General features: G+C 39.4%; 1 protein-coding gene across 3 annotated transcripts in view; it reads left to right on the plus strand.

Annotated features, from left to right (window-relative positions):
• Positions 1-19,538, plus strand: part of LOC135219814 (thioredoxin domain-containing protein 16-like) — a 439,137-nt gene that overhangs the window by 344,948 nt on the left and 74,651 nt on the right. For all 3 annotated transcript variants that reach the window (XM_064256898.1, XM_064256899.1, XM_064256900.1), the window contains exon 17: positions 7,919-8,208. In XM_064256898.1, the coding sequence (XP_064112968.1) occupies positions 7,919-8,208 (290 nt within the window). The remainder of the gene's footprint in view (positions 1-7,918; positions 8,209-19,538) is intronic.

The following is a 19,538-nucleotide window of genomic DNA, read 5'->3' on the forward strand; positions in this document are numbered from 1 at the left end:
AGGAAGGATGCTAATTTTTTAACAGCTGAGTCATATTGTCTAATAGTTGACTCTCTTTCTTATCTGATTCTAGGAAGAGAATATTTGTGGATCAATATTAGCATCTTTATTAGCCGCAAACTTCATGAAGTCCATAAAGTTAGGGTCTGAAGAATTCCTGAGGAAGCGAACACAGTCCTCATTTGTACTGATTGTGACAGCTTGGGATTGGGAATCCGTTGAGGTCGGAAGAAGAGGATACCAGTTGCTCTTGGGCCAGTCCGGTGCAATCAGAGCTACTGTTCCCTTGAAAGTCCTCAGCTTGCTTAGGACTTTCAAGAGGAGATTCACTGGAGGAAAAACATAAATTTTTCTCCACTGATCCCAATCTAACGACAGGGCGTCCGTGGCATAAGCCAGAGGGTCCAGGTTGGGGGCCACATAGCAAGGGAGCTTGTTGGTTCGCTTGTGAGGCGAAGAGATCTACTTGGAGACCTGGGACTCTCGGCATATCCACTGGAATGACCCGTCGTCTAGGGACCATTCTGATTCCAGAGGGACTGACCGGGACAAAGCGTCTGCTATCACATTTCTTACCCCCGCCAGGTGAGTGGCGGACAGATGCCATTTGTGTTTGTTTGCTAGGGCAAAGATGGCTATCATGACATGGTTCACATGCTTGGATTTGGACCCTCCCCTGTTGATGCAATGAACTACCACTGCACTGTCCAAAAACTAGCCTTAGATGAGACTTTTTCTTTTTGGGGGAAGCAGTCTCTTCAAGGTAAGAAATAATGCCATTGCTTCAGAACGTTTATGTGAGCTGGCGAAATTGAAACTGACCAAGTCCCATGAACCTGTTTGAACTGAGAATATCCCCCCCCACCCGGACAGGGAGGCATCCGTGTGAATGGTTAACACGGAAGGGGATATTGAAGGGGTACCCGCTTGGCTAAGTTCTTTACTTTTGACCATGGACGGAGTTGATTGCGAAGGATCTGTGGAATTACTGACAACTTGTCTCGAGATTTGGCGTTTGCTCTCGATCGCCAAACTCGATTTATATCTTTTAGCCTGCTTTCAGGAGGATATCTGTCACCGAAGCAAACTGAAGGGACCCTAGGATTCTTTCCTGGCTTCTCCTCCTTGATGGTTTGTTTGCATTTGAGAAATTGTCTGACAGATTTTGCTATTTCCTTCGTTTGGCCACTGGAATTGACAGATTGTGGGGAAGACAAATCCCATTGGATTCCCAGCCACTGAAAACGAGACCTCCGGGGTTAACGTCTGGATTTCGTTTGTTTATCTGGAACCCCAGATGTTCCAGAAAGTGAACTACCTTTTTTTTGGTGGCTTTGAGACATTCCTCGACTGTTGGTGCCCAGATCAACCAATCGTCGAGGTATGCTGCTACCATGATTCCCTGAGTTCTCAATTGCTGCACAACCACTTCTGCTTATTTTCGTGAATACCCTGGGGGCTACATTCAGACCGAAGGGCATCACTTTGAATGAGAATGTCTGATTTCCTAGCCTGAATCCTAGGAATGGGCGGAAGTGTCTGGCTATAGGGGATATGATAGTAATGCGTCTGTAAGATCGATGGAGCATGTGACGGCTCCACGCGAAGTAAGGTCCTTACTTGCGAGAGGGTAAGCATCTTGAACTTGTCGCAACGAATGAAAGAGTTTAGCTTTGACAAGTCTAAGATTACCCTTCTTTTTGTTGAGCCTTTCTTTGGCACGCTGAATAAGCGACCACCTTGAATTTTAGATGCTTGACTCTCGCAATAGCTCCTTTCTGAAGGAGTTTCCTCCGCATAATCTTGTCAATTCCTTTGATGGTATTTGGCGGAATGATTTGATTGGAGGAGGATCTTTGATCCAACTCCAACCCAATCCTTTGGACACTATGCTCTGTGCCCAATTGCTGAACCCCCACCTGTGACGGAAGAGGAACAGCCCTCCCTCCTACCTGGGGAGCCTCATTGTTGATGGGCGGGTTGACCACCACGCCATCCTCTGAACTGCTTACTCCTTCGTCGCCCTCCATGCGCCCACGCTGGGCGAAAGTAGCCTCTCACGCACCCTAACCTCTCGATTGTCTGTTAAAGGGAGGGTAGCCCTGACCTTCATACGTAGGGTTGAAGGCCGGCGAGAGTGCGTAGGAGGTCGAAGGTTGTGATTGAGGAGACAGCAAGGAGGATGGGCTGGTTCTGTTTAGAAGTAGCAGGTTGTCCCTGTTGGGTAACCGGGACGGCCTGAACAAATTGCTGCTGTTGCTGGTGTTTCTGGTAAGGCTGGAACCTTTTACCAGACTTCTTTGGTTTCTTACCAGCAGTGGGGACGGATTCTTGCTTCCTCTTAGATGAAAATACCCCACCTAGCTCTAAGGCTCTGGTTGAGCCTAGCTGCCTCGTGGTGTACTTCATTTACAGCGGACTCTGGGAAGAGATCCGCTCCCCACATGCTAGAAGCCAGGAGTCTATTAGGCTCGTGCCTAATAGTGCACTCCTGCAGAACGTGCTTTCGGCAATTCCTCCTAGCTTGGAAAGTCGAAAGCATCCGTCTCAAGAAAGCATCCGTCTGAACCGTCTGAAGCTGGGATTTGGCCAAGATCTTAAACAGAGGTTCCGTGCCATACGAGAGAGCAGCCATCTCTGTTATGATCAGCGAGTTGAGGGACCTGCCAAACCTAGTTCGCGCGTCGAACTCCGCCTGAATCAAGGAATCAGGCAGCCTTGGGAGCTTTTCGCCGAACTGGTCCATGGCGCAGTCCGGTTTGAGCTTACCAAGCGTGAACGTGGCTGGCAAGTTCTCCCACAATTCTCCAAAAGCTGGGAAGAGCGGAGAAGTAGACTCCGCCATCCCTTAGCTGTGGCATGGGCTCATCCTTGAGGACTGCCTGAAGAGTCGTCTCTACTATTTTTTGTAGCGAACGGAAGAGAAGCCTCCTCTTCCGTCGCAAAAATAGTGAAAGGACTCTTATAGGCCTGGAGCTTGGTGTTTGTACACTCCCAGTCCTCAAGGCAGTGAACCCATTCACGTTGAGCAGATCCCTACTGTAGAGAACATTCTCCCTAGAGATCTTGTCTTCCCTAGTAAGCGCCGCTACGGTCAGCCTAGCATAGCCAATGAAAGGCTGCGTCAACCCGGAGGATAAAACTCGAAGTCCTCAATCCTTCGAGTTCCACACTCCGGGATAGAGATCATACCATCCTTAAACGGAGCGTAAGCGGCTACTCTCCATGGGTTTTCTCCATAGAGAAAGCTGGTAGTGAATCATATGGTGGAAGCTGGAAAATACCAGCACTTGTTACTGGGGAGACTGGAAGGGGGACCTGAGAGAGCCCAGCTACTCGGTCCTCATTCTCTCTAACTCTGTTAGAGAGATCTTGGATGGACTAGCCCGATTGAGACAGAGTGCTCGACAGTTGTGCGAACATCTGCTCAAACTTTGTCCCCAGGGCGGAGACTTGAGAGCCGACCATCTCACCCACCTGTTGCATCACCACTGCTGAGAAAGCAGTGGGATCAAAGGTGCTGGGTCCCGCTCCTCCAACCGCGTTACCGGTTTGGAGTGGATGCGGTGGAGGCCGGAGAAGGCATTGGCTCGGTGGGAGCGCGAGCCTTCTCCTTAGAAGACTTGCTTCTAGAGCTCTTCGAGTAAGAAGAGCTCGGCTTGGCCTTCACCGCGTCAGCGTAAGAAGTCGAAGACTTCTTAGCTGAAGAAGACGAAGACGACTTCTTTAGAAGTCGTCTTAACTAGGGTCTTCGGTTCTCTCTGTCCCTTCACCTTTGGGGGTACAGAGAGAGCGGGAGAGCGGGTAGGGATCTCAGATCCCACAAAGCCTTGGAAAGAAGCACTTGAAGAAGGGACAGGAGAAGATCCAGGAGCGCCCAAGGAAAGACCTTGGGCGCCCGACACACCTACCTCAACCAACAAATCCTCCGCACCTACCGCCATAGGCTCAATGTTGAGGTCCAGGGTAGCGACGTCCGGGACCGACTCCTGTGTGGCTACGACCCCGAAAGATTGCTGCATCTCTTGCTGGATGGAGGCTATGAGAGGGGCTGCGGATAAGGGGTCAACATACCCTGTTGACTTGCCCCCGGGGAAGATCTGGACGGCCAGCTTCTTGTCTAAAATGTAAGGCTGGCCTTTGGCGGCGTTCTTCCCGAAGCCGCCTACCCACGCTTTCAGGGTTGCAAGGGCGACCTCCCTCACACCAGCAGCCTGAAAGAAAAGGCGAAATGAGCTTCTAATGGCGGAACGGGGTTAACAAACTTATGTCTAAGAGTTGTTAGTAAAATGATAAAGAAGTCTACAATCGACTTACCCCCTCCACCAGCTGACTGACTAGGTCGTAGCAGATGGCGCAGGCTTCCGGGTGCCAGACGATCATATCGTTGTACGGCGTGGCACATGGAGCGTGAGACCTGCACTCATCGTGGCCGCAGGGGTCGTACAAACGTTTGCGTTGCATCCCAGGACCTGACAGTTGGTAGCCTGTAAGTGGAAAGATACATAAGTATCAGGAGAACACTTACAGCCTAACAGTTGCTCCGCTGGTGCCGGAGCGAGAAAGTTAGATTAAACCAGAGCCCCGCCATAATACGTGTGGTAGTAAAATGGTTGGTTGTCCTAGGCTACGGCGGAGACAAGAGATAGAATCCAACCAGGTGTGGTGGTAAAATGAAACCACGACGGATAATGGCGGGGATGGTATACATATGAATAATAAAAATAAACAAATCATCGTAAAATTAGGGTATATCCTTAAGATTAACAATAATTATCAAACCTTTCCCCACCCGTCTACTAGAAGAGTGCCCGGGTAAGAAGCAAGCTCCCTTCCGGTAGCGGGGGAGAGATGTAAGGATATAGTAGGCAAGCAACCGACCACTAGTAGTGACCACCCCGCCCGCTGGCGGAGCCAGTAATCTATAACCAAAGGTGCCCCGGCTGCGGCGGAAGGCTCCGTTCGTTATAGAAAGGGAAGGTGGCCTGAGCAACTGGGGAAGGGGGGGGAGGGTCTCGGCGTAACACGGCGGGAGAGAGAGAGGGGGGGGGTGGCCTACTCCTCCCCGTCCCAACAACTACCGCTCGGAGACCCGGTACCCTACCCTATGAGTGGTCGCCCTATACCCCGCCCCCCCCGCTGGGAGGAACCCCTGGCCTCCTCAGAGAGAGAGGGAGGAAGGCAACTGAGGTTGTCATGACAACCAAGGAGTCCCCCAGCGCCTCCCTATACCTGGTAGGGAGGGAAGGGGAAGGGGAAGGTGCGATGGAACACGTGACCGCAAGTGGCCTAAGCCGCGAGCAACACAACCGTGGAAGGGCCACGTGAACCAGGCTGTACCAATACATGGGACATGCACCTAGGCTAAGCCTAACACCCTAAATAGAACTAAATTTACATCGTAAAGATGGAAAAGACACTTATAGTAGAAGAAAAGAAGCCCAGGAGGAGGCAAACTGTTCCGAGGAACAGAAGCTACTCGGAGCCAGCGATAGCCGATGAAGAGCAAGAGCCGGGATGCTGGGCTGGAACATAGAATAGACCTAAATACCAAACTAAGAGAAATGGTAAAAGGGCTAACCTAGCTAAAACTCGATGTAAAAAACGATGAACGTGATATAGTAAGCCCATAAGTATAAGAAGTCCCAGTATGGAGGACCGGGAATTCTTAACGAGGCAGCATGGCGCCGCCACGAGACAACCGGGAAACCGTATATGACCTATTAGAAGGAAAATACTGGTTCCCGGAAGACTAAAATACAGTAAAACATTACTTATGAGGCACTTAACTTAGCCGTTGCGATGGCAGAACGTTCCATGATGGATGGTGATATAAATCCTCGTGAAATAGCACAAGCACAAGAAAATGCGTCCGAACGCTGGCGCTAATGATTAAGGATGTCCGCTAGGGGCGCTGTTGTCCGTGGCGTCCTCTAGTAGTAGTAGTAGCGGCCGCATCGCCCGTTGGTATCAGCTCTCTCTTGTGGGGATTCTGATTGGAAGTTCTAATTGGTGAATGTCTCGTGGTAGTGTTCCCACTCGCCCCTATTGCCATACCGACACTTCTTTTTAAGAGTGAGCGAGTCAGTTTTACTGACATTTTCTTAATTTTGTTTTTCTCTGGTAATTTTAGATTAATTTTACCTAGAAAGAATGATATTAAGGATCCTTTCATAGGCCGACACGAGCTGAGCCCAGAAAAAGTAACAGTGAAAATATGTAATGATATTCAGACAAAATTTTTAAATTTTAATTCATTCTTAAAACTGACTTACAACTAATAAAAGGAATTTTGGTCCCTTTACAACACTGAGAAGCCAAGATTAGAACAACAATAAATATAAATACAATATGAACGATAAACAATGAAATTATCATATTCTTGGAAAATAAAGAATTTCTCAGGAAAATACTCTCTTTTCACTACTCATATACATGCAATCACAGCAGCATGTAGCATGGAAAAAAACTGGTTTGGACAAACTCTGCATTAAATTTGGAAGAGGGAAAGACAGAGGGTGGATGCCTATCCATGAAATTGCAGCAGCCAAGAGACCAAAAGCCTTGGTCCTTTCCCCTACCCATGCATTCAGTGGGTGTGATACAGGGTCTGCCCTTCAGGGAAAGGTGAAGAAGCAGGGGTGGCTCGTGACTTAAATAAGTTGGGGGTGCTGCTTTAGAAAATTTTCAGGTGACAAGCTTAGCATGATAAAGATTATTAAACCATTAAAAGGAATAAAAACTCGAAAACAAAAATATTAAGATACAAAACTTAGTATGACACTAAAATAGAATAACATAGGCCTACAGATATAAAACAAAAGGACTAAAGAACACCCAGCTAAACACAGACTCTCTCTCTCTCTCTCTCTCTCTCTCTCTCTCTCTCTCTCTCTCTCTCTCTCTCTCTCTCTCTCTCTCTCTCTCTCTCAGAGGAAGGCAGGAGAACCGTCGCTGAAAGCTACTATTTTGAATTTTAGGTACATTGACATTAATGTGGTTATCATTTTTTCCCATTTATTGCAACTCACCACTGAGTTGATTATTCTGCATCACATTACATATCATCAGTATTGTCACTAATTTTATCAATATCATTAATAGTATATATTGATTAAGCTTTGATGAATTTCAAAACACACCTTACCCTCCGATAGCCGGACTAACACTGCTCGAGAGGGCAGTGCTCTCCTCACCTTTACACATGGGCTGACTACTATATTATCACCCTGCTAGCAAAATTAGAACTGCTGGTGCTCAGCAGTTCTACATATTGTTTCAATTCATTTGCTTTTTTTTTATTTACATAAATAAGTGAATGGTAATAATTTTTAAGGATTATTGATAATCTATACTTAATTTCTCATATTCATGTATATATTCATAATTTTGTGCATATACATAAAATCTATAGGAGGTTTTTAGAATTACAGATAAGAGATCATAAGCCTGTAGTATGTCATTGCCCAAACCTCATTCAGCAATGAATAACATGTTTTGGAAAGTAAGGAAATTTTTAAAAATCCAGTTTATCCATTTACAGTACTAATTTCTTTTATAAATGCAATATATCAAATGAAGTACTACAAGTTCTTCATAAAAAAGAAACCAAATAGTACTGCCCAGTGAGAGTTATGGATTCTAAATCACTTGTGTGGTTCAGTTTCCTAATATAATAATGATAATAATATTAATATTTATAGTTGATCACCATCATCATGGTAGAATAGTTCCACTTCCATGTCATGTCAGTATAGTAATATGTTGAGGAGTGACAAAATGTAGAGATTTTTCAGAAGCCTGCACAAGTCACCTTTACCTTTGGTTACTTTTTTTTACTTAGCATATTGACATGATAGTATTAGCTGTAGTAGTAATTAGTACTGTATAGTTATAATGTTCATTTTTTTATCCTCAGGCTCCTTTAGATTTGCAACGGCTGTCAGCCTTATGGCCAACAAATGGTTCTGAAGGATCTTTGCCACTTGGCAGTCAGTATCTTCTCCTGTTTTTCATACCAGCTGGTTCATCTCTGCCTCATATTCAGGGAAGTGAAAAACATTCCAGGAAATCTGGTGTTGATATTGATGAAAAAGCTGCTCTCAAAGATGGCAAGTCATTCAGTATTGAGGAAGAAATATGGGCAGTTCTAGGTCGCCTTGCAACAGAATTCTCAGAGCCAGGTTTTGTCTTCTCATGGATAAAAGGGTATGTACTAAATATAAACATTCAAGATAGCATGGCTCCTAAATCTAGGCCTTTGATAATTTGAAGGGTATAGGATACCTACACTATTAAATGCTTCTTTATTTTGAAATAAGTGCTTTGAAAAGAGTATTGTTGTATTAGCAGTGCTGTATGAATGAATCTTTTTTTTGTAAGTAGCTTGATATGGCATAAAGCCAATTTCCTCTCAAGTGGTAAGTATATTTCATTTTAGAATATTTTAAATATATTCACAATTTTTGGTTCCCAGGGCAGGCAATAAATGCTGCTAAGTAATATCCTCATCAAGATTTCAGCAGATGAACATGATAGGAAGAATTCTTATGCAGATTAGTACCTTTTTTATTTTGGAAATAGACAGTACTAAAATACACAATTCTGGAAAAAGGATTTTTAAGTGAACATTTGTTCTGTCTTAGAGCAGTAATAAGAAATAATCTTGACAAACAAGGTGACAGCCCAAATAATATTTTGCTGAAGTGTACAAATAAACACCTGCAAGGCCAGTATAGTCCGACCTCTTAAATCCAGCATTCCATGGTCTGGGAACTCCCATGACCTGGGATCTTTGTGAATCACCTTCCATTAATTCATGAACAGCCACGAGTAGTGTTACTGGTTTTGGGGGTTTTCTCCCGGAACAAAACCAGTTCTTGTCCTGGGATTCCCCCCTCTCCCTTTATTTATTTATTTTTTGATTGTTATTTATTTATTTCTTTTTGGTAAAGTAACAGTTTCCAACTTCATCACTTAGGTCAGCAGATATTAATATCAGATTTACCTGCCTTTTTAGAGGATACATTCATAAACATTAGTATAATAGCACAGTACAACAGTCCTGCGCAAAATTTTTTCAAATATTATTGCACCATAATTCCAACAGAACAAAAATTTTTATTCTTGAAAAGCACAAAAACTCCTACATTTCAAGAAATCAGCTTCAGGACAACATAGATTTGTAATGAACTGTGCAGTATGGATCTATTATTATCTACATCCTGACTAAAAAATAAAGACAACTGTTCAACAATTGAGAAAAATAGGATATTTTAAGGAACAAAAGAATCTAGTTTTTAAAATATCCATAAAAAAGGGATTTTGACAAAGGAAAAATCTATTTTTGGAGGAAGACCTGTGTTGACCAGTGAAAAGTCCCTGTAGCTCACTTTTCTAAGTATAAATAGATCCTAAATATACCAGAGAAAAAGCTAGCATGGTATGCTGAAGTTACTACCCTCAGTTCGATCACCCTAAGGGTGTCGGTATAGCACTAGGGAGTGGAAGCCACTACCAACAGGTCTTCTTGCCAATTAGAGGATTCCCTTCAAAATCCCTCCCACGTCGAGAGCCGTTACAACGGTTACTCCTTTACCTTCCGCTCGCACTCGCTACTACTACTACTACACGGCCGCCATCTTCATTCCTGGAATAGACACCCAAGCTTGGACTGGCTAAGGGTGGGACTAGAAGAAGGGATAGGTTCACTGGGCGACACAGGTCTTCCCCCAGAAATAGATTTTTCCTTTGTCAAAATCCCTTTTCTGGGTTCAACCTGTATCTGCTGGTGAAAAAGTATCAGAGAATTGCCATCCAAGCTTAACAGATAGCAAATAAATATATAAAAGGGATAATGAAACCTAAGTTTCTCTTAAGAATAAATTTAATGCGCCGTAATAGGGTGGACAACTTACTTACTAATTCTAATTAGGACTTAAACAAGAGCTTAAGGGGGCCGGCCGGCTAATGCCCTTTTTTAAGGACAGGACTTTGATATTCATACCACTTAATAAGGTGACTTGGGACATCTCCAAACTGCATATGATTTTCGCCTCTGACCTTCGGTTTTGTGACGCCAGGGCGATTTATCCCGAAAATAACCATTTTTCAAATTCTATCTCCTCCCTTGATATTTAATATTAAGACCTGGGATTACTACCATATATAGACCTGATGTAGACCTCCAATTGAATGAAGAGTTTTTTTTCTAAAAGTCCTTTTTTTGCTAGATATGAATTTTTCAATATGGTAAAAAAAATAAACCCTATAAATCAGGAGAAAAAAATTTAAAAAAAAAATACGAAACAAAAATTTGAAAAAAGGGCTTGATTTGATTGTTCTATAATGTCTTTCTGAGTTATATATCAATTTCCAATGTTATAGCTTTAAAACTAAGTGAGAAGATAGATTTTGAAGGTCAATAAGTATAGTTTTGAGATACGGGCGTTCAAAGTTTTCCTTCGTATTTCTATAAAGACAATGTTAATAAATAATGATTATTATGAATGTATATTTCTTTTTTGTGTATTAATAAACCAAAACTTATTTTATTTATCATAATTTAATCATAAATGATGATCCCTTTGCTCATATATCGCAGCCTGGGGCACTGCTTGAGGCAAGATGGGGCACTCCTTCCTACGCAATTCTCTCTCTCCCCTTCACTAACTCGGCTTATTACAGTGAATTTTCTTCTTCTGTATGTTAGCGAGATGTTGTCCTTGTATTTTCCTTTTTGGCATGATGAAATTCTTGCCCGAAACAAAGATAAACAAACTTAAAATGGAAGAGAATGTCAAGAGGTGAAACTCGAAGGCGTACTCTTTTTTTACAAAGACAATTTAATAAATCATGATTATTATGAATTTCATATTCCATTTTGGGTATTGAAAAACCAAAACTTTGTTATTTATCATAAATGAAGATCTCTTTGCTCAAAGATCGTAGCCTTGGGCATAGTGTGACGTGTGCTGTCAAGCAAGACGGGGGCGTTACTAAGCAACCCTCCCTCTCTCTTCACTAACTACGCATATATTATGATATTCTGTAATAATACTTGAGCGATTTTTCTTCGTCTGTATGTTAGCGAGATATTTTCCTTGTCTTTTTCTCATTGGCATGATGAAATTCTTGCCGAAACATACATAAACATACGTAAAAGCGGGCGAATGGCAGAGGTAAAATGGAACGTGTAGACTACTTGAAGTCTGTTATCGCACTAAATCAGGACTGGACTTGGTAGCTGAGCCTGAAGTCTCCTTCTCGACTCGGGGAATGTCTACAGATGCCATTTCTCCCAATTTCTTTGACAATAATTATCAAAATTTACGATAATAGAAGAAATATTGCATTTTCTTGTACGGATCAATGTTTTAGGCTTATTGAGTTACGATAACTAATTACCCTGTAACTACGAAAGTAAGAGGAATTTTGACGAAATATTTCGTATACGTATTCTCAATTGCCATATGAAGCTCCATGAATTTTTTCATGACTTTGCATTTTTCGCCCTATACCACCATATATAGGGGTTCCGGCCGGCCCCCTTAAGATTAGTAATAAAAATAATATAACAGAATGGTATCTGAAGCAATACACAATAGATTATGTACAGACATGTTTGTGATACCAATATGGTGTCAATGCTATGTACAAGTTCCAGTGACGGGATGGCAATAAACCAGCCCGGCCTGGAAGAGAGAGGGTTGGCAGGAAGGAGAGAGTATTTAAGGGAAAGGGAGTGACAGAAAAGGGGGTTAAGGAAAGGAGTTGATAAGACTCGGTCATTCAGGGGAGACTATGCTCCCTGCAGCCACTGTTGGGAATTTAAGGGCCTCTAAGTTCTTTAGATAGTGGCATTTAAATACTGCTGGAGATTTCCAACCCGTATAATTCTTCAGGTCTTCGAAATTCATATTGTGAAAATAGTTAATGGAATTAGCCACTGCCCGGATGTCATGGACGTGTGGGACTGAATCCGGGTTGGCCTGTTTAATATAGTAGAGTATCTGTTGTCTAATACCTTTAAGAGAGATTGTACCACCTTTCTCTCTAATGAAAAGAGGGCCTGAAGTTTTTTCGGAAGTCCTGGCCAGATAGGATTTAAGAGTAACTACAGGACACAATGATGCATCCTGTGTCAGAGGAATAATCTTCCATGGAGCCCATCTGTTTTGTGGGTCCTCATTTTTAGCTAAGAACTTACGATCTGGGGATAGTAATACTTCACCCGACGGGAGGAATTCAACATGATCTGGATTTCTAGAGAGAGCCGAGAGTTCAGATATTCTGGCACCTGAAGCCAGGGCCATTAAGAATAAGGTCTTTCTGAGAAAGGATATATAAGAGCCTGACTCATTGTCAGTGTCTGAGGCTAATTTAAGTACATCATTTAAAAACCAGGAGACTGTTTAAGGGCGGTCTATTGGTCTCAGGCGTGCGCATGCTCTTGGAATCGAAGAGAAGTATGAACCTGACAAGTTAATGTTAAAGGGGCCGCCCGGCTAATGCCATTCTTTAAGGACAGGACTTTAATATTCATACCACTTAACCCTTTTACGCCGAAGGGGTATGATAAAAATTGTCTCCCGTATGCCGAGGGGGTCTCGGAGTGATCGCCTAAGCTAAAAAAATATTTTTTTCAAAAAATCACAGCTCGCTTAGTTTTCAAGATTAAGAGTTCATTTTTGGCTCCTTTTTTTCATTGCATGAAGTTTAGTATGCAACCATCAGAAATGAAAGAATATATCATTATCATGTATAAATAATGATATATGATAGCGCGAAAACAAAATTTCATATATAATTGTATTCAAATCACGCTGTGAGCAAAACGGTTAAAGCTAACGAGTTAATTTTTTTTCGTTGCATTGTACACTAAATTGCAATCATTTTGGTATATAACACATTGTAAAACGATAAAAGCAACACAGAGAAAATATTATCACAAAATGATGCATGAATCCGTAATGCGCGGACATAAATTTTTTTTTTTTTTTCAAAAATTCACCATAAATCTAAATATTCTTCTAGAGACTTCCAATTTGTTTCAAAATGAAGATAAATGATTGAAAATTACTATACTGTAAGAGTTTAAGCTTACAATTGCAGTTTTCGACCATTTCGGACGAGTTAAAGGTGACCGAATGTTGAATTTTTTAGATATATTGTTTTATATGCAAATATTTAAAAAATGAGAAAAGCTACAACCTTCAATTATTTTTTATTGTATTCTACACAAAATTGCGCAAATTTTCATATATAAAACTCTATGAAACGCCTAATATGAAATGGAGCAAATATAACGAAAATGCGATGTACGCATTTCGGAGATTTGCAGCGGAGAATCCGCGCGCAGAGGGAAGGAAAGTTTTTTTTTTTTTAAATTCACCATAAATCTAAATATTGTGATAGAGACTTAGAATTTGTTTCAAAATGAAGATAAATGACTGAATATTACTAGACTGTAAGAGTTTTAGCTTACAATTGCGTTTTTCGACTATTTTGGTAGAGTCAAAGTTGACCGAACGTGGTTTTTTTCTATTTATCGTGATTTATATGCAAATATTTCTAAAATGAGAAAAGCTACAACCTTCAATCATTTGTTGTTGTATTCTACATGAAATTGCGTACTTTTTCATATATAAAATTAAAATGGTGCAAACATTACGGCAATGGCACGAAAAAATTTCTGATTTTTTTCGGAAGAGGTACCGCTTGGACGTAAGGAAAATGTTTTTCTTTTTTCATAAATTCACCATAAATCGAAATATTGTGCTAGAGACTTCCAATTTGTTGCAAAATGAAGGTAAATGATTGAATATTACTAGAATATAAGCGTTTTAGCTTACAATTGCGTTTTTCGACCATTTCGGTAGAGTCAAAGTTGACGGAAGGTTGAAATTTTGGCACTTATCGTTATTTATATGAAAGTATTTCAAAACTGATAAAAGCTACAACCATGGGTGGTTTTTAGTTGTATTGTGCATGAAATTGTGCACATTTCCATATAAAAAACTTACGTAACGGCAAATTTAAAATGGTTCAAACATTACGACAATCGCACAAAATAATTTATCGGAAGAGTTACCGCTCGGACGTAAGGAAAAAGTTTTTTTCATAAATTCACCATAAATTGAAATATTGTGCTAGAGACGTCCAATTTGTTGCAAAATGAAGGTAAATGATTGAATATTACTAGAATATAAGAGTTTTAGCTTACAATTGCGTTTTTTGACCATTTCGGTAGAGTCAAAGTTGACCGAAGGTTGAAATTTTTGCACTTATTGTTATTTATATGAAAATATTTCAAAACTGATGAAAGCTATAATCATGAGTATTTTTCCGTTGTATTCTACATGAAATTGTGCACATTTTCATATATAATACTCCATGTAACGGCTAATTTAAAATGGTGCAAAAATTATGTCAAAGTGACTAAATAATTTTTGAGATGTGTCACTGATACTTTTTAGTGCGATAAGAAAGAAATTCGCGCTTGCGCGCCTGCGTAAAGATTGTAAACAAAACAATGCCTTGATCCGTGAGCTCCCAGCATCCCCCAAGGCGCGTGATTCAAAAGTTTTCAGCTGGTAGGCCTATAAGTATTTTTCCGCGAATTTTAAAAAAATCTTTCGTATGTCGACGTTTAATACGTCCAATTGGCACCCGGGAGACAATTTATCTTGATGTTTAATATGTCTAATTGGCATAAGAGGGTTAATAAGGTGACTTGGGACATCTCCAAACTGCATATGATTTTCGCCTCTGACCTTCGGTTTTGTGACGCCAGGGCAATTTATCCCGAAAATAACAATTTTTCAAATTCTATCTCCTCCCTTGATATTTAATATCAAGACCTGGGATTACTACCATATATAGACTTGATGTAGACCTCCAATCGAAGGAGGAGTTTTTTTCTAAAAGTAATTTTTTTGCTAAATATGAATTTTTCATTATGGTAAAAAAATAAACCCTATAAATTAGGAAAACAAAATTTATAAAGAAAAGACGAAACAAAAATTGGAAAAAAGGGGATTCATTTGATTGTTCTATAATGTCTTTCTGAGTTATATACCAAATTCCATTGTTATAGCTTTAAAACTAAGTGAGAAGATAGATTTTGAAGGTCAATAACTATAGTTTTGAGAGATGGCCGTTCAAAGTTTTTCTTCGTATTTTTATAACGACAATGTTAATAAATAATGATTATTATGAATGTATATTTCTTTTTTGTGTTAATAAACCAAAACTATTTTATTTATCATAATTTAATCATAAATGATGATCCCTTTGCTCATACATATATCGTAGCTTGGGGCACTGCGTCATGCAAGACGGGGCACTCCTTCCTACGCAACTCTCTCTCTCTCCTTCACTAACTCGGCTTATTACAGCGAATTTTCTTCTTCTGTATGTTAGCTAGATGTTTTCCTAGTATTTTCCATTTTGGCATGATAAAATTCTTGCCAAAACAAAGATAAGCAAATGTAAATGCAAGAGAATGTCAAGAGGTGAAATTCGAAGTTGTACTCTCTTTTATATTCCTTTTTGGGTATTAATAAACCAAAACTATGTGTTTTATCATAAATTAAGATCCCTTTGCTCAAAGATCGTAGCCTGGGGGACAGTGTGACGTGTGCTTCAGGCAAGACGGGGGCGTTTACTTACTATGCAACCCTCCCTCTCTCTCTCCACTAACTATGTTAATATCGCATATATTATGATATTCTGTAATCATATTAGAGCAAATTTTCTTCGTCTTTATGTTAGCGAGATGTTTTCCTTGTCTTTTCCTCATTGGCATGATGAAATTCTTGCCGAAACATAAACACATGTACAAGCAAGCGAATGTCAGAGTAGAAACTCGAACGTATAGGCTACTTGAAGTCTGTGCTTGCACTGAATCATGGGATACTCTCATACTCCCCTCCGTGACTCACGGAATCACTACAGATGCCATTTCTCAATTTCTTTGACAATAATTATCAAAATTTACAATAACAGAAGAAATATTGCATTTTCTTGTACGGATGAATGTTTTAGGCTTATTGAGTTATGTTTACTAATTACCCTGTAACTACAAAAGTACAGTGGGGCCTCGTTATCCACGTGGGATAGGGCCCAGAACCCCCCCGTGATAAGTAAATACCCGTGTTATCCTGATACCCCCCTCAAAAATTGCTTAAAACTGCCTACTTTAATAGTTATCCCACCCAAGACCACTATTCCAATGTTTATAACTGCCTACTTTAGTTCAAACACCAAATATGTTTTCAACTATCACCTAAAACTAAATTCAAGACAGTTTTAAAGTTATTGTACAAAATTAGCCTTAAAAAATAAATGTAGTATATGTACTACTGTACATATGTAGCCTACTAGCCTAGGGATTACAGCTAGAAGCCTACATACGCATGGTGGGCCTCTTTTTTTTTTTACAAGGAAAGAGAGGATGAGTGGTAAGAGAACTATCAAAATATGTAAATCATATGGGTACTCACCAACAATCTATGTTGATAAAAGATGGCGACGATTTTGCAGTGCAATCCAGTAATATAATAACGATAATGCTACCAACAGTATGCAGCGAAACATCTCTTCCCTTTGTCACAACACGTTAATACTAGTATATTCCACGTAAAAACCCTTCATCTGACCTTTAGGTGTCTTTCCCATAAGAGTAAAGAATCAGGGCTTTTGGATGCCACATAATTAACTCGTTTATATGGGTACAATTTAAAGAACGCGCCGCACACCACATTTCATAACAACAACAAACAAACGTGAGTAGGCCAGTGTTGCCAACTGGGAATGGCAATTTCTTGCTAGATTTTGTTCCATAAAAGGCTAAAAAAAATCACGTACCGTATATACTCGAATAACGTGCAATCTCCCATATCGTGCGACCCCCTAATTTTCACCAATAAACAGTGGTTTTGTGTTTTGTCATGTATCTCATGTATCATGCAAGTTCATAAGGTTGGTGGTTTAGCCTGCTAATGGCCGAGTCATTCAGATGTGTGCTGATGCTAGTCAATGTAATTTTCTTATTAATCTCGAGAATTGAATAGAAAATCTCAAGATTAAAAAAAATCCCAAGATAATAAAATAATTGTAAAAATAACACGCCTTGGAGTCCTTAATCATTCTCTCTCTCTCTCTCTCTCTCTCTCTCTCTCTCTCTCTCTCTCTCTCTCTCTCTCTCAGGAATAAATACGTACGTACTGTAATTTGCAGTAAATGTGTAGACATTGTGTGCGTGTTTAAAAAAATGTGCAGTACACACACATTCCGATGTTTCGGTTTTGGAATTTTCAGATTTCGGAAATGTGAGGTCAGATGCATAATCAAACAAACACCACTACTGCAGCAAAAACATTTTTTCCCTTTATGTTTTTCATTATTGTTATTTATTAATTACAGTTTATTTAAATAAATATTAATATAATACTGTTAAATGAATGTGAGATAATTAAGATCACCTATAATAAAATAGTGGGACAATTAATACCATATGTTCACTAATAGGTATTATTTTCAAAACAAACATTCCGTAAAACACAAAAATATATGTACATAACAATCAAAATATAATAATGTTTTGCAGTTCAACTTGTGAATTTTAACAATAAGTATGACTATATAATATATTTTACCATATCGATCTTGAAGTTGAAGAGTCGTAAAATTCTGAGGATGGTCCGGGAAAAGGATTTGTACTTTGTGATTACGTATCGCTACAACACCATGTGGTATTTTCATACCACTATATTGATGACGCATCGCTACACACACTGGTGTTTTTCATACCACTATACGTTAAAGTTAAAAACATGACATAGAATCGACTTTGCGACTTCGTTCACTTTGATATTTTTAACGATACAATAACTATCATTTGTACTACTAAAACCATCTTCACATAAGTAATTTTTCGTAAGATATGTGTTGTTGCAAAGCTAGCTTATACATAAAAGGCTTTTATAATTTAAGTCATCTTAGATATACATATGCACTCAAACTCATTGTGGGGAAATTTACTACTGTTTCCTCGGATATTGAAATACTTTAGCATCATTCAAACACTTTAATAATATAATGCATAAATACTAGGCTATACATATTTACATCGTATACAAATACTACATGCAGTTATATACACTACTTTATATATAAAGTTAACAGTTATATACACATACTTTTATATACAAAGTTAATCATATGAGTAGTGATCAGACGACAGCTGTGCACTGGACTACGTACGTACTACTTGGAAGATAAAACGAACAAAAATTTTGTTGTTGTTAGTCGCCGGGATAGATTAACATTTTTCCAGAGATTAAAAAGCTGAATTTTGTTTTGGAAGGTATGTCAACCGCGATATTATATTATTGTTTTCACGAAGGAATAATTATATAAAGAAAATTATTGAGTAATTTTTGCCGTCAGCAGTCAGAAAATCACGAACATGGTAACGTTCAAACCTAGTGCCATCCATGGCGTATGTCTATAAATAGAACAGAAGCAGAGGGCAGTCATTGGATAACAGATCTCCATGGCTACCAACCAACCAATCAGGTGTTAGTTATACTACTCTGTAATTTCTTAGAATGAACGTTTACACACACGAAGCTAACGATGATGTATGTGTTTTGCATACAGTACGTAGTTTTAGTTTTTATTATTAGTGTAAGTATTTTACTGATTTCATGAAGAATAGAATGATTCCTTCTCATTACTTTGAATGCAAAATGGCTTGAAGATTCTTCCGCAAAAAGAAGAGAAAAAAAAATTCCTTAGAAGATGATACCTATTTACTAACGCGGTTGACATACCTTCAAAACAAAATTCAGCTCTTTAATCTCTGGAAAAATGTTAATCTATCCCGGCGACTAACAACAACAAAAATTTTTGTTTGTTTTATCTTCCAAGTAGTACGTACGTAGTCCAGTGCACAGCTGTCGTCTGATCACTACTCATATGATTAATTTTGTATATAAAAAGTATGTGTATATAACTGTTAACTTTGTATATAAAAGTTGTTGTATATAAACTGTAGTATTTGTATACGATGTAAATATGTATAGCCTAGTATTTATGCATTATATTATTAAAGTGTTTGAATGATGCTAAAGTATTTCAATATCCGAGGAAACAGTAGTAAATTTCCCCACAATAAGTTTGGGTACATATGTATATCTAAGATGACTTAAATTATAAAAGCCTTTTATGTATAAGCTAGCTTTTGTAACAACACATATCTTACGAAAAATTACTTATGTGAAGATGGTTTTAGTAGTACAAATGATAGTTATTGTATCGTTAAAAATATCAAAGTGAACGAAGTAGCAAAGTCGATTCTATGTCATGTTTTTCCTAAACGCGTTGACTTAAAGGAGAACGTTATTTTGGTTGTTTTATCACTGGCACAAACCCATAACAATGCAGTGTATGTATGATAATTCTAAACTATTATTCACTACCAAAATAACGATGATATTTTGTATAGAAAATTAATGTTACGTATATTCCAA

Source organism: Macrobrachium nipponense, chromosome 1, assembly GCF_015104395.2.
Source record: "Macrobrachium nipponense isolate FS-2020 chromosome 1, ASM1510439v2, whole genome shotgun sequence".
In the NCBI taxonomy this organism is placed as follows: Eukaryota; Metazoa; Arthropoda; class Malacostraca; order Decapoda; family Palaemonidae; genus Macrobrachium; species Macrobrachium nipponense.